Genomic DNA, 16,467 nt, shown 5'->3' on the forward strand with positions numbered 1-16,467 from the left:
GTCAAATGTATCTGTCTGTCCATCTCTCTGCATATTAATTGCTTCATCTCTATTTGATGAAGTGGACTGAGGATGTTCCTGCGTGCTCTCTTAAAACATCGAAAAGGGAAAGAGTTGGCAGACCCACAGTATCCATGCAAAGTACAGTCCGTCCGTCTATCTCTCTGTCTGTCCGTCCATCTGTCTGTCTGTATCTTTTCCTCCACCGACCTGTCTACTCATCAGTTTATCATTCCTATTGCTCCGTCCGTCCACTTATCTGATCAATCAGTGTGTGAGTGAAGAGGAGAACGTCAATGGAGATTGTATGTGTACAAATGTAAATGTCCGCTGAAAACGTCCTAAATAGTGTTTTTGCGGGTCGATTACCTCCGTACACTCTGGCCCCAAAGTCAATAGGGTGCTTGTTGGCATGGTGCCCTGACAGACCAAGCCACTCCATTCCTTTGCAACAAGAAAATGAAGGAGTCCTCTGAAGAGGTGGAATATTGGTCATTCCAAATCCAAGAGCTCACCGCTGATCCAAAGCCGCGGGAGATCCAAAGCCGCGGGAAGATTCCAACCCCCGAAACAATCTTCCCGCGGCCATTCGCTGATCACAGCTCAAGATCACCCCTAACAACCGAAGAAGGGTGGGAGCAGGGAGGTAATCCCCTTCTCTCCAGGCAGGATGGTTGAACCACACGCGAGGGTGCAACATGACATTTTACAGACATTTCTTAGTGATAAAGAAAGTTTTTAGTGATAAAAAAAGAAGTTGAGTCACCTGGGAAGAGCACTGTGGTTGAAACACAATTCCATTGTGGACTTTGAGCAACGCTGGGATGTGCGTAATTCCTCGGTTCTTACCTCTTCCAAGTCCATCTCGTCTGGGTTCTTGTGATGTCGGGCTGTTCCCGAGCCCTTCTTTAGTGGTACCACCACCACATAGAAATTCCTGCGAGGCACACAGACATCAGTACCGTCGACATACAACATCTTCAGAGAGCCATAACACTAACTTACACTAATAGGGACGAATGGGCTAGGTTGTATGTATTTAACCTGAAATGTATGTGTGTGTGTATGTGTATGTATGTGTGTGTGTGTATGTGTGTGTATGTATGTGTGTATGTGTATGTGTGTGTGTGTGTGTGTGTGTGTGTGTGTGTGTGTGTGTGTGTGTGTGTGTGTGTGTGTGTTTGTATGTATGTATGTATGAGAGAGAGTGATAGAGATAGAGAGAGAGAGTGATAGAGAGATAGAGAGAGAGAGAGTGATAGAGAGAGAGTGATAGAGAGAGAGAGTGATAGAGAGAGAGTGATAGAGAGATAGAGAGAGAGAGTGATAGAGAGATAGAGAGAGAGAGTGATAGAGAAAGAGATATATAGTAAGTCAGAGGAAAAGGAATGTGAGCGGGAGAGGATAATGGAACACTGGAGTGAGAATGGAGATGAGAGAGCAAGACAGAAGGTTGGCAACAGCGAGGGCAAGAAAGCAAGGTGTAATGTGTGCTCTGTGGAAGAGTGTGTGAGTTTGAGGAAGCGAGAAGAAGAAAAAAGAGAGGAGCGCAAGCAAGTGGGACGAACCGGCAAAAGAGCGCAAAGAAGAAAGCAAGATAGAAAGGAGGATGAACCAACAAGAGAAAGAACAATGAAAGAAAGAACCACGTCAGACAAACCCATGAACCCATATACCGAAAACCTAGGTGTCAACTTCTCTCACTTGATGTCCTTGCTTTCCACCGGGGTGAAGCCCATGGTCAGAATGTTGTCCGGCTCCGAGTAGAGGTCCAGCTTGGGCTTCTTGACCAGGATGGGCGGTGCTGTCCTAGCGACCACACGGTGGCGAGGTCCACCCTCTGTTTTCTCCTGACACGTGACCCGGAACTCATAGGTGGTGTTGGGCCGCAGGCTGGTGACCAGCGCCTTGGTCAGCCGGGCGTCCACGTCCATCTTCTGGCGGTTGTACTCAATCTGGACAGGGGGCAGATGGACAGATGGACAAACGGAGACACACCAAACAAAATACACATTAGGGAAGCCTGAGCTCCGGGGTAAAACTGCTGGGTAAAAGCATGGACGATGTAAAGTTAGTTTGAAGGAGATATTCTTTGGGAATAGTGTGTTCCAAGACGGCATGTGTATGCCTGGCTGTCTATAGACGTCTCTCTGTGAGGGTTGATTGACTCTAGAATTTGGTCTATGCAAGATTGCATCGTTTGAACTATGACTTAAATCAAAATTGCAGTCGGTGGCATAATTAGTCACAAATGAATTCAGAGTCCTGTAGACGTGTGCGTCGTTTTTGTCTGATTGTCTATCGCTCGCTCACCGTGCACCGGAATGGGAACCGCCTCTCAGCAAACTTCCACGTTAGCAACACCGTTGTCTTGGTGACCCACTTCACTGTGAAGTTCTTCGGGACGTCTGTCGTGAGAGAGAAGAGTAAAAAAATAAAGAAAAACGAACAAAACAAAAACAGAGAGGTTGTGTTTAGTTTGGAGAGCTGAGGAAGGAGGAAAGGAGAGAGTGAGAGAGTGTGAAAGAGAAAAAAAGGGAGCGTAGGTCATTTTCCCAGCTGGGGTTCCTCTGGGTTGGAGTAGTGAGCGGGCGGTGAGCTGTGCTGTGATAGGCTGTGAAGGGGGCAACGCTATTGGTTAGACACACAGCATGGGAGACTCATGGACAAGTACGGACCCATGGAGCACGGACGTGCCCGCTGGCCTGCCTCCCGGGCAGTGCCAACCCCTCTCTGACCACTACATCTTTCTACTAGTAACTATCCCCCTTTGCCCGCTCCCTTCCCATTGAAAACCAGGAGTCGTTGACCCTTGTGGTTCTGGCGCCAACCATCTCTGCACTCTGAGCATGGATTGGCACTGCCCACGATGTGCTGCCTGGCGGGCACAAAGACAGACCCAAACACAGCATGCCGACAGTCGTTAGCAGTGCATCGGGGGGATGCCATGCCACAAACCTTACCATAGTGGGAGAGGGGGGACAGAGTAGGAGAGGGGGACTCAAAACAAACTGAAAACCAACGGAAATAAGGAACCAAAGTCTTGTACTTGATAACGGAAATGTACTAAAACTCTTGACTGAAACAAACTCTTGACTGAGTTCCTACCTTTGTTTCGTTTCTTTGCAAATTGGGGGTGTGTGTGTGAGGCTGCATTAGCTGTGTAAGTGTGCGTGGCTGCAAAGGGCTGAAAGGAGACTGCAAGGTGTCTGACCAACCGGCACTTACCTTGGAACGCCGCGTCTCCTCCCCTTTTTCAAACTGACTGACTGTAACTTACTGACTGGTTTTACCTTTGGGTTAGTGAAGTGAGTGTCCCCCGCAAACTTTTTAAGGATCTAGGATTTTTTTTTTGTCGTGGAGAAGAAGTGAAGGTGGTTGGAGGGGGAGGGGGAAGTTGGTTTCATTTTTGTGTTGTTGCTTGTTGTTTTCAATTTTGTGTTTTTCCCACCCGGGTTGGGAGAGAAACAGGCAAGCCATACCTGTCTCAAACGCCACAGTCCGATACTGGATCGGCGGGCTGTAGGGCCCTGGACCTACACTCGTGTGCGCTCGTATTTTCACGTCGTACGCTGAGTTGGGTTTTAGGCTGTTGAGCACGTAGCTGGACTGGATGGCGGGCAGGCTGAGTTCCCGGGGTGCGCCCCCAACGCCCGTCTCCTGGTACGCCAGCGTGTACTCCGTGATGTCCCCGTTGCGCTCCGCCAGCACCGGGGGCGACCATGCCAATTCTACTGAGCAGCAGGTCACGTTGGAGCTCTCGCTGATTTGGGGGTAACCTTGGGGTGTTTGTTCAGGCACATGCAGTTCGGCCGTAGCCTCCTCCCCAAAGCCCCCTCGGCTCTTAGCCTGGACTTTGAAGAGGTAGGTGGCGCCGCGGTGGACACTAGCCACCGTGTACTGCCTCTCCTGGGGGGTGAACTCCAGAGTAGCCAGGGGGGACACGTCCTTGCGGCCAAACTGAAGCCGGTAACCCTGCAGCTCCATGCCAGGGATCATAACATCGGGTGCGTCCCAGCGCACCACGGCCGACGTCTCTGAATCGTGAGCCACTGACAGATAGGGCGGCCCGGGCACTGTTGAGGAAAGGAAACAACATTTTTATCCATTTATATTTTAACTCTAGGAGGTCAAACAGGATTTGTTTTGAAGAGCGAGAATGGTGTGTGGTTTGTACATCTAGGTACGTCAAGAACAAATAATAGACTGTGCTGTAACATTGTGGACAAGATTAAGGCTGCTCGGGAGGACAATGGTGTATGTTTGGTGTGGGATAAACGTGTTTTCTTCATTATCGAATGGAATGTGCCTTTTAGTGGGGCAAATTATATTTTTTTCTTTCAGCAGATGAAAGGTTATGCAAGAACAAGAGTCAGTAGAAACCACCGAAACCGATTTTGTCTGGGACTACTTTACACTTTCAACGGCATAATGTTGGGCCGGTAGACCGACAGTACTCTATTTGGGTTGGTGCCGATTCCATTTGAACTCAGTCAATTCCGATAATGACATGCAATTCAACTGCAGCTTCAAAGGTCCTCTCAACAGAAACAATGAGCCATTTCTCCTATTCACAAATTGATATTCAATACATTCCAGCATTGACGAGTAGAAGCGTGTGCAAATGGGAATTGGAACTCAAAGTGACTGTGATGTGGCCTTGTCACAGATCTGTTTGTGCTTGGCCAACTGCGTTGTCACTGTCAAGCCTTGGCAGAAACAGACCGGCACACCCAGGCTAATTGTGATGTGACTCTCTGACCAAAAAAAAAGTATTCTCAAAGTTTCAGTGTAAAAACTAAGAGATAATCAACTCTAGACATGAGGCTTTAGACTGGATGAGCCACAGACCGGATGATGCAGTAGTCTAGACGTTCTTCTTCAGTGACCCAGATTCGGGGTTGTGGATGGCTCCCCTCTCTGTGTTTCTCCCCGTTCGTTAGAGGTCCCATCAGTGTGATCGAGCCAGTGTCAACACGGAGGCTTTGTCTCAGAAGTGAGCGGCGCTTAGTGAGAGATGAGCGCTGTGAAATTGCACTCCAGTCCCGTCTTAGCGCAGGCGATCCCACACCAGACTTGTCATCTAACGTTGTCTATGAAAATACATGAGGCGAAAGATGTGATCTTTCACTTGATACACCTGACTCCCAAAAACGCTATCCCCGAAATACTACTACGCGGGCTTAATCATAAACATACACGCACAGGCTCCAACACACACACACACACATTAGGTGCAAAAGTTCAATTTGTGTACATGTGTGTTAGGCTACTCTGCAATGCAAGTACTTCTGCCATTTACGTGCGCACATGCTTATGTGTGTGTGGGTTGTGTATGCACCGCGCCTCGTGATTTAGCCCAACTCAGCAGACAGTTCCTGCCCTTACATCATCCCTGCTGCACACAGGGCAATTTGGCCTCTCTCCCAGGCCAGGGCCCAATATGGAGAAGCCAAACATTTGTCTGGAGCCATCACTCCCTCCCTCACACTGGCTGGAACAATATCTACCTCAATGCTTTGTGTGTGTGTTTCAGTGTGTGTGGATTTCTGCCGACACTGTATGTGTGCACTCTTGTACACACACTCTTAGCCACTGTGTAGCACGCACACAGGCTCCCGTACCAATTGACAACTCACATCTACCCCACTTCCCCATATACCCATCCACTTTGTTCCTTCTTGTTAATGGGCCTGTTCTGGGCAGGGGCAAATTGAGTTGGAACAATAATGGAAAAACAGCAGTCTCCAAACAGCGGCGAGATGAATACTTCTATTACTCCCCGCTAACAAACTATAACTTCAGCCCTGCAACCAGCCTGCCTTGTTTAAACTTGACTCCCCTCACATTCACTGCTTAGTAAGCCCCAATGAGAACATCCGAGATAATGGGCCTGAGATGTGTGTCTGTGTGTGTGTGTTTACAGGGTAGGCTCAGGACTACTGTAAATGAAGAGGAAAGGGTAGGTGGGGTTAACTGAGAAAGCAGGTTGATGCTAAGGGGAAACTGGAGGATGGAGGGAGGAAGAGGAGGAAGGGGTGAGAATGAGAGTCGTCCTCATGGTGAAGGCGACATGGGACTGGGAGCAATCTGCCGCAAAGAGGGGACAACGAGGGAGGAGTGGGGAGGGGGGGCGGACACTTTGATTTACCCCCCTCTCTCCACCTCCCCCTCTCCTTCCTTCCATCCCTCTCTTTCTCCTTCCATCACTCCATTCCTCTCCACTTGGCCTCCCTCAATCCCTCCCAGTGGAGCTAGAGGCACGTTTTCCATCAGGGCTGGCTTTAATGGCCGCTGTTGACACACAGTCATCTTGATTGAGTAGTGGATTGGGTTTCCTACTCATTTTCTCTTCACACACACACACACACACACACACACACACACACACACACACACACACACACACACACACACACACACACACACACACACACACACACACACACACACACACAAACGTAAAACATAAATGGGTGCATGCACACACAAAGTAATACGTGTGTCTGTGTATAAGAGCGTGTGTATGTGCCGTGTGAAGGTGAAAGTTTTAAAAAATTGCAGCATTCTTACATGCTGACCAGACCACTTGCAAGTGTGCATATAGATTTTGTCCACCCACACCAGACGCGATCAGGACACGCAGGTTGAAATATCAAAACGAACTCTGAAACAACTATATTAATTTGGTGACAGGTCGAAAAGCATGAAACATTTATGCTAATTTAGCGAGCTAGCTTGCTGTTGCTCGTTCATTTGTCCTGGGATATAAACATTGGGTTGTCATTTTACCTGAAATGCACAAGGTCCTCTACTCTGACAATTAATCCACAGATAAAAGGGGAAAAGTTTGAACCTCCTTCAGGCTTCTTCTTCTTCTTTGGACTTTATATGGCAGTTGCCCACCAACTTTAAGGTGCATTACCACCACCAACTGGACTGGAGTGTGAACCTCAGTTCATCTTTCAATCACCCATGTGGGTATATGCTCCTAAAAACCAACGAGGAGATGGGAGAGGCAGGACTTGCAGCGCATCAAGCGTCACAAATAGAACCAAGTTCTATTTTAGCACCTGGCTACGCAGACACTCGTTGACGTGCGCGAGCAGTGTGGGTGCAATGATTGAATAACATGTACGTGTACAGTTATTTTTGCAACGCTCGCGTCGCGCGGTCAGCATGGTAGTGCTTAACCTGCGGCTACAACTTCCAGAGAGATATATCAGGGGTCGTGGGCCCTCCTCACTCTACTGTACACTAAGGCACTCCAAATGTGCTCCGCTGCATTTTTTGCATCCAATTGATATCAGGCGTCGAAGGTGGCACGAGCTGACCAGCGTTGGAGGGCAAACATAATTGAAAATGCTTCCCCACATATACCTAATTTAGCTGTGGTGATGAAAAATCGCCTTGGCCACGCTTGGAGATTCAGCTATTTTGACAGCAAAGGTCTTCTGTAATCCCTCCCATCTTAATTTTCCTCTCTTCTTTTTTTTGACTATGCTTGACACTGACCCCCAAAATGTAAAGTCTCCCCTCAAACAATGCTGACATTTCACCAACGTTCATTTAAGAACCCATTAGGCTACCAGAATGCACCACTAAGTGGGTGGGTCAGTGGCCCACCAGAGACAGTTGACAAGAATCATTACATTCATTTAACATCTATTTTAAGACAGAAAAGACAGAAGAAATCAAGATAGTTGAAGGAAAGCCATAAATATGCAGTGCTACAAGCTCTGGTTTGCTGCAATCACCACACGTTGTGCTAAGTAGCCAATTAGGAGAAGGAATAGCCAGGCGGTCTGTGAGGGCTAGTGGCATCCAGACGGTTTCTTCCCAGTGTATTCCGGGGCCTGTCCAGGCATCCCGGGATTAAAATAAACTCCCCGCTCCGCTCAGCGTTATATAGCGCCAACATGCAATCTGCTCACCTCACGGGAGAATGGAGATGGGATGGGAGGATGAAGAGGAGGAGGGGGAAGATGGAGGGATGAAGACGAATGACAAATTCTGACTATTAGAGTGGGAGGAGAAGTGGCCTGGAATGTTAATGGACTTAATGGAACAGAGTAATGTCCTTCTGTATACAGTATATTATTTTAAAGTGTAGTACAGTATGGAGATATTTTAGTATTCCTTATTTTACTGTTATGAATAGTTAGGGACAGTTCAAAATGTGTGTGTGGGTGGGTCCAAAATAGGGGGCGTTGTCTAACTTTATGTTTTGCTTTGAGGAGTGTTGTGTGTTATTTTTATTGGCTTACAGGGGAGGGTAGTGCGTTTTTCTCCCCTGGTTTACATTCACTCTTTTGCAGGTTTTACTATATAATTTGTTTACACCTAGCCAAACGTCCTCATCAACATTCTTGCGCTATACTGTAGACACCACAAAGACTCGGGCAAGTGTGCTAGTCCAGTTTCACTTTGATTACGCCTTCACATCATGGTTCACCAGCAGCCCCACACATCTAAAGAATAAGCTACCAGCCAAAACAAGCTTGTAAGAATTGTACTTAACTCCCCCCTCATACTCATCTGGAGGTTGAGCATTTTAAGCAGCTTGGTTGGCTATCTGTAGAAAAACCTAGTACTATTAATTCAACTTGGTATGGTCCAGATAATTATCATGGACTCATCCCCCAGGTACAGTACCTACCCAACTATTTTTCATTTGTTAGAGATGTCCACCAGCATCAAATAGGAGCCAGAGACTCTAAAATTCGCAGGTTTTAAATATAAGAGTCTATCTGGTACGAACACATTTTAAAAAATATAATCGGTGCTGTTGACTGGAACAAACTACCACAGCAACTCAAAGCCATACCAAAAATCATGTCAAAAGCTGGCTAATGTGTGCAGGATAAACCTTTTTTTGGCCTGTATCTCTGTAATGTGTATCTACGTCATTGTATATGTGTTTACCTGTTTGTAAAAAATTGGGCCCACAATGGAAATAAGTCCCCGATTTTTTACTCACAAATAAAATCAATCAATCAAACCAAACTATGCAGTGGCCATTTGATGAATGGAATGAGACATCTGTTACAAAACACTAAAAAGTTGAATGACATTCAGAGATTGTCAAGCAAAGCCTTTAATACTGGCTAGACCTACAATGTCGGGAGGGATTGTATTTTCTGTTTGTCGAGATTGACATAGTCTATTTATTGCTGAAATCACAAACCATGATATTGAAGCGCCCAAAGTTGGTATGCTTTGTATATTGGTTGTGGTGCATTGGCACAGAAACCTGTTGGAGGACAATTTGTTGCATATACAGTGCCTTGCGAAAGTATTCGGCCCCCTTGAACTTTGCGACCTTTTGCCACATTTCAGGCTTCAAACATAAAGATATAAAACTGTATTTTTTGTGAAGAATCAACAACAAGTGGGACACAATCATGAAGTGGAACGACATTTATTGGATATTTCAAACTTTTTTAACAAATCAAAAACTGAAAAAATTGGGCGTGCAAAATTATTCAGCCCCCTTAAGTTAATACTTTGTAGCGCCACCTTTTGCTGCGATTACAGCTGTAAGTCGCTTGGGGTATGTCTCTATCAGTTTTGCACATCGAGAGACTGAATTTTTTTCCCCATTCCTCCCTGCAAAACAGCTCGAGCTCAGTGAGGTTGGATGGCCATTCTAACACCTGGATATGTTTATTTTTAAACCATTCCATTGTAGATTTTGCTTTATGTTTTGGATCATTGTCTTGTTGGAAGACAAATCTCCGTCCCAGTCTCAGGTCTTTTGCAGACTCCATCAGGTTTTCTTCCAGAATGGTCCTGTATTTGGCTCCATCCATCTTCCCATCAATTTTAACCATCTTCCCTGTCCCTGCTGAAGAAAAGCAGGCCCAAACCATGATGCTGCCACCACCATGTTTGACAGTGGGGATGTTGTGTTCAGGGTGATGAGCTGTGTTGCTTTTACGCCAAACATAACGTTTTGCATTGTTGCCAAAAAGTTCAATTTTGGTTTCATCTGACCAGAGCACCTTCTTCCACATGTTTGGTGTGTCTCCCAGGTGGCTGGTGGCAAACTTTAAACGACACTTTTTATGGATATCTTTAAGAAATGGCTTTCTTCTTGCCACTCTTCCATAAAGGCCAGATTTGTGCAATATACGACTATGGCTATCCTATGGACAGAGTCTCCCACCTCAGCTGTAGATCTCTGCAGTTCATCCAGAGTGATCATGGGCCTCTTGGCTGCATCTCTGATCAGTCTTCTCATTGTATGAGCTGAAAGTTTAGAGGGACGGCCAGGTCTTGGTAGATTTGCAGTGGTCTGATACTCCTTCCATTTCAATATTATCGCTTGCACAGTGCTCCTTGGGATGTTTAAAGCTTGGGAAATCTTTTTGTATCCAAATCCGGCTTTAAACTTCTTCACAACAGTATGTCGGACCTGCCTGGTGTGTTCCTTGTTCTTCATGATGCTCTCTGTGCTTTTAACGGACCTCTGAGACTATCACAGTGCAGGTGCATTTATACGGAGACTTGATTACACACAGGTGGATTGTATTTATCACCATTAGTCATTTAGGTCAACATTGGATCATTCAGAGATCCTCACTGAACTTCTGGAGAGAGTTTGCTGCACTGAAATAATTTTGCATGCCCAATTTTTCAGTTTTTGATTTGTGAAAAAAGTTTGAAATATCCAATAAATGTCGTTCCACTTCATGATTGTGTCCCACTTGTTGTTGATTCTTCACAAAAAAATACAGTTTTATATCTTTATGTTTGAAGCCTGAAATGTGGCAAAAGGTCGCAAAGTTCAAGGGGCCGAATACTTTCGCAAGGCACTGTATTTTATATAATTATAAATATGGCATTTAAATTACTCTTAGCTGATCATTGTCTGCAGCCAGCTCTGATCGTAGTGTAGGCCTACTGAGACCCGGCAAGGAGAATGAGCTTGTACGCGGTAGTCGGACCCCTCAACCTTCTGGCCCGTAGCACTGTGCTTCATCAAATGTGCAGCAAAAGCATGCTGAATTGGAAAAGTCGATTTCCACGTTTATAAACACAGGGTCGCTACAGTTATTGTTACTTGTTGTCGTAAACATTGTTTTTAGTTTATTCTATGAGGGAGGAGGGTGTGCATTTTTTTTTTTTTTACAGTACAAGGGGTCATGCGAAAATATATTTTATGTTGGGGGTGGGGGTGCATTTTTTTTTTTCATGAGACCTTGAGTTGGACCAGCCCCCCCCCACCCATACATTTCAAACTGGCCCTTGTTCTGAATAGCCAGGGACTGGAGTATTCTAAACTCTGTTGTATGTAATTGCTGGCTTTTTTGCGAATCGCACAAAACCATTAATTTCAATTTGATGTACATGTCTGGCCCTTTCTTTCAAAGTAATTCAACTTACATCAACCATGAAGGCCTTAGAGCCCGAAGGCGATTTGAATAGACAAGGTGACGTCACACACCACCAAGTTCCATAAATCTAGCTGTTATTACTTGGTAAATTAACACAAAGTAAGCATAAGTAATGTTTGCCTGGCTACCAAGATGCCCAAAGACGTTAGTTTCTTCTCCGCAATGAGTCTGGGTACCTCCCCAACTCTTCAAACAATGCAAACACATTCGGGCCGCCTGATTAGTCCAGAAACTGATGGGTTGGGCCAGAGCCTGAACACACGTGGGTAAAGCGGTGGTTTGAAAAGTCGTCATTGGCTTTGATACACTGATTGGTGAGAGACGATCCAATCGCTGATAACTTTGTTTTGTACAATGCCCCCCGTGCCCCTCCTCAACACAATTGACTTCAATGATGGCAGAATAAAGTATGTTGCCGAAAGACAGAGCAGCGGAATAATTTAGTGTGAGTCATCAGGCTAAACTAACGCATGAAGACTGCTTCAAACCTCGACTCCAACACCTACACAAAAGTCGCTGGCTGTTACATGAAGTCATTGATCTTGACTTGATCAACCAAAACCCCTTTGAGTTGGATGGAATTATTCTATCCTTGATTTTCACAATGTTTGTATTGATGGAGTTTGAGGCATTATCTATTGAACCAAGAATTAAGAGTTTGACATAGTCCTACTTTCATCTACTTACCCTTTCTTTATTTTGCTGTCACAAGAGTCTACAGTCGTGGCCAAAAGTTTTGAGAATGACACAAATATTAATTTCCACAAAGTTTGCTGCTTCAGTGTCTTTGGATATTTTTGTCAGATGTTACTATGGATTACTGAAGTATAATTACAAACATTTCATACGTGTCAAAGGATTTTATTGACAATTGCATGAAGTTGATGCAAAGAGTCAATATTTGCAGTGCTGACCCTTCTTTTTCAACACCTCTGCAATCCGCCCTGGCATGCTGTCAATTAACTTCTGGGCCACATATGGTGATGGTAGCCCATTTTTGCATTTTTGCATTGCATCAATGCTTGGAGTTCTTGTCAGAATTTGTGTGTTTTTGTTTGTCCACCCACCTCTTGAGGATTGACCACAAGTTCTCAATGGGATTAAGGGGGATTTTCCTGGCCATGGACCCAAAATATCGATGTTTTGTTCCCCGAGCCACTTTTGCCATATGGCAAGGTGCTCCATCATGCTGGAAAAGAAAAGGCACTGTTCGTCACCAAACTGTTCCTGGATAGTTGGGAGAAGTTGCTCTCGGAGAATGTGTTGGTACCATTCTTTATTCATGGCTGTGTTCTTAGGCAGAATTGTGAGTGAGCCCACTCTCTTGGCTGAGCCCACACATGAATGGTCTCAGGATGCTTTACTGTTGGCATGACACAGGACTGATGGTAGAGCTCACCTGGTCTTCTCCAGACAAGGTTTTTCCGGATGCCCCAAACAATCGGAAACGGGATTCACCAGAGAAAATGACTTTACCCCAGTCCTCAGCAGTCCAATCCCTGTACCTTTTGCAGAATATCAGCCTGTCTGTGATGTTTTTTTTCTGGAGAGAAGGGGCTTCTTTGCTGCCCTTCTTGACACCAGGCCATCCTCCAAAATCTTCACCTCACCGTGCGTGCAGATGCACTCACACCTGCTTGCTGCCATTCCTGAGCAAGCTCTGTACTGATGGTGCCCCGATCCCGCAGCTGAATCAACTTTAGGAGACGGTCCTGGCGCTTGCTGGACTTTCTTGGGAGCCTTGAAGCCTTCTTCACTACAATTGAACCGCTCTCCATTAAGTTCTTGATGATCCGATAAATGGTTGATTTAGGTGCAATCTTACTGGCAGCAATATCCTTGCCTGTGAAGCACTTTTTGTGCAAAGCAATGATGACGGCACGTGTTTCCTTGCAGGTAACCATGATTGACAGAGGAAGAACAATGATTCTAAGCACCACCCTTCTTTTGAAGCTTCCAATCTGTTATTCGAACTCAATCAGCATCAATTCGGCCTCCAGCCTTGTCCTCATCAACCCTCTCACCTGTGTTAACGAGAGAATCACTGACATGATGTCAGCTGGTCCTTTTGTGGCAGGGATGAAATGCAGTGGAAATGTTTTTTTTTTTTTTTTTTTTGCAATTCATTTGCATATTCTGGAGTATATGCAAATTGCCATCATACAAACTGAGGCAGCAGACTTTGTGAAAATGTATATTTGTGTCATTCTCAAAACTTTTGGCCATGACTGTAGTTGCCCTTCTGAAAGATTAAAACCAGTCTCTTTTCCTGTGTGTGTGCACTCACTCTTTTCACATGCATTTGCATTCCACACTTAACATGCACCAGTGTGTGTGTGTGTGTATGTTTGCAAACCAGTGTTTCCCAACCTCTGTCCTCGGGGCCCCAACGGGTGCACACTTTGGTTTTTGCCCACCACACAGCTGTTTCAAATGATCAAAGCTTGATGATTAATTGATTATTTGAATCAGCTGTGTCATACTAAGGCAAAAACTAAAACGAGCACCCCTTGGTGTCCTGAGGACCGAGTTTGGGAAACCATGGTGTAAACATTTGCAAGGGCCCTCCCTCCCATCTGTGCCTTTGCTTCATCAAAGTACAAGGCAGGGGCTTAACTTGTCTGACAGCACAATGTCTCCCTGAAATGGGCCTGAGAAAACCATGAAAACCGTCTGGACCACGATTTGACTAAGCCCCATGGCCGACGAGCTGGTAGCTCCACTGTCACATGAAAAAGGAATAGGAAGCCTCTTTTACCTCCTAAGGGACTGAAGCTTCTCTTCTTTTCTTTTTTGTTCTTCCTCACGCTAATTTATTTATTTGGGGCCGCGTAAGCCCTTTTTCCGCTCTTCAGTAATAAAAAGGGAAAGCAGGATGGCTTTGAGGGATGGATGGATGGATGGAGTGAGTGATCAGTCAGCGCGGAACGACAAGGGAGGGAGGAGAGGAGTGACAGTACCAAGGCCCTTTGCCGCCTGTCACACTACCTGACACCTGCGATAGGCACACCTGTCAAGATCAGGACCTATCATATGAGGCCTATGTGTGTTTGTGTGAGAGTGTGTGTGGGTGTGTGTCTGCTTTTCGAGTGTGTGTATAATGAGTGTCTGAAGGCCGTGAAGCGAACTGGCGTGGATGCATACACAAAGGAGCCTCATATCTTAGCCCTGACGGCCCCATATTTGCTCAAAGAGGGCTTTCACAGCTCTCCAGTCTTGCAGGTATAGGCCGTGTTCACAGTAGCTAAGCCTTCTGGGTTCTAAATAGGATCATCTCTGTCTTTCAAAATGTCTAGTTTTTTTTCCAATAAACCCACAACCGTTTCATCGAGAAATATTTGAATGGCAATTTTCTTTCCAATATACGGAAGGTAGCTTAAAGCCTACAGGTGTAATGAATTATGATGCAGTACTAATGCATTGCAATATATGTCATGAGCAGGAAAAAGTACCCAATTGTCATACTTGAGTAGAAGTAAAGATACCTTAATAGAAAATGAAAGTGAAAGTCACCCGGTAAAACACTACTTGAGTAAAAGTAAAACATTATTTGGTTTTAAATATACTTAAGTATCAAAAGTAAATATAATTGCAAAAATATACTTAAGTATCAGAAGATAAAGTAAAACTCTAAATTATTTCACATTCCTTATATTAAGCAAACCAGACGGCACAAATGTGGTACTATATAGGCTGATATATAAACTGTATGAAAGACTGACCTGCTCCTTTGGTAACCACCAGTTTGGGTTTGCTGCGTGCTCCATCTCCCTTGGTGGTGTACGCAGCTACTGTGATGGAGTAGGTGGTGTCCGGCTGGAGCCCTCCGATGACCATTTCCTGGAGGAAACAGGAAGTAGACAAACAATATATCAGAACTCTGGTGAAAACACATGACCATCACCTACTCCGCAGCCAACCACCTTCTCTTACTATTTTATCATGTTCTGCTGATTTTGACCTCTAAGGTGGATAGAATGCTTTCTGTCCTCCATTTTGTTTGCAGGTTGAATCCTGCTAATCCTACCACTCCTAAACATCCTACAACTCTCCAAAGCTACAAGATGCATATGATAAGGAGGAGGCAAAAGGATATACATTATCTGAGGTATTAGCCAAGTAACGCTCACAATCAAAAAATGGATGCACCATGGCTGGTGCACGCAGTTTTCCTTCAGCCATTATTTTCTCTGGTGCTCTTGAGAGAGAAGAATCTTCGATCAATGCTGATGAATCTTTCAGTAGAGGGGCCTAGCTAGCTAAATGCATGCAGGATGTTTTTAGACTGGTCAGCTGAGAGATGGAGAGGTCAGTGGCGGTGAAGAGAGGACGTTATGTACTGTTTTCACACCAAAGATGGCGTCGTCAATATCATGTATATCATGCAAGTGTTTATGAAACTGGGGAATGGGGCCAAACGTTAAGACTCAAATCATGTCAGAAAGGAATTGTTGATAAACACAAGGGTCAATCGGGTGAGTTTGAGGAGGTATGATGATGAGGCAGCCATTTTAGATTTCAAGTCTCTGATGATACATTATATCATTCATGTTAAGATTCACTTAAAAATAACTGTCTAAACAATGTGACCACTGATTAACGGATGATTTTTAAAAATTATTTCACACTCAACCATAGGCATGGCACCAGCAAAGTAAAAGAAAAACAGAAAAATCACAACACAAAACACACCATCACGACACGGCACGACACACACCACGACAACACACAGTAGCACGTAGTAGCGTTAAGCAGTCCAGGCACAGGGAGAAGCAGCACCCAGATATTGCATCAGCCACCGTCTCATCATCCGCACAGCTAATTAGCATTATGAATTCTGCCTTTACTCTCTCTAGGACATCAATACTGGAGATAGGTAGCACCGGATAGGCTATGCTAACTTGAGAGAGCCTGTTTATAGTATATAGTGTTAGGGGGTTACTGATAAAGCACCATAATATCGCAGCTCTAGTGAATAGGATGATGTAAGTCCGGCCGGACATACACATGTGGACATGGCTGGGGTGATGCAATACCCAGTGCTTTTTAACCTCTCAACTACACCGTA

The 16,467-nt window shown here is 45.2% G+C and overlaps 1 protein-coding gene across 11 annotated transcripts in view; it reads right to left on the bottom strand.

The window, feature by feature from the left end:
* The window catches only part of LOC118386029 (receptor-type tyrosine-protein phosphatase S-like), a 286,681-nt gene that overhangs the window by 61,203 nt on the left and 209,011 nt on the right, over positions 1 to 16,467 (bottom strand). For 9 of the 11 annotated variants that reach the window (XM_052526699.1, XM_052526698.1, XM_052526696.1 and 6 more), the window contains 5 exons: positions 15,122 to 15,239; positions 3,483 to 4,076; positions 2,314 to 2,408; positions 1,705 to 1,955; positions 850 to 937 (listed from right to left, as the gene is read on the bottom strand). In XM_052526699.1, the coding sequence (XP_052382659.1) occupies positions 850 to 937; positions 1,705 to 1,955; positions 2,314 to 2,408; positions 3,483 to 4,076; positions 15,122 to 15,239 (1,146 nt within the window). The remainder of the gene's footprint in view (positions 1 to 849; positions 938 to 1,704; positions 1,956 to 2,313; positions 2,409 to 3,482; positions 4,077 to 15,121; positions 15,240 to 16,467) is intronic. The other 2 variants (XM_052526719.1, XM_052526726.1) reach the window with 1 other exon arrangement.

This window comes from Oncorhynchus keta, chromosome 1 (assembly GCF_023373465.1).
Source record: "Oncorhynchus keta strain PuntledgeMale-10-30-2019 chromosome 1, Oket_V2, whole genome shotgun sequence".
Taxonomy (NCBI): Eukaryota; Metazoa; Chordata; class Actinopteri; order Salmoniformes; family Salmonidae; genus Oncorhynchus; species Oncorhynchus keta.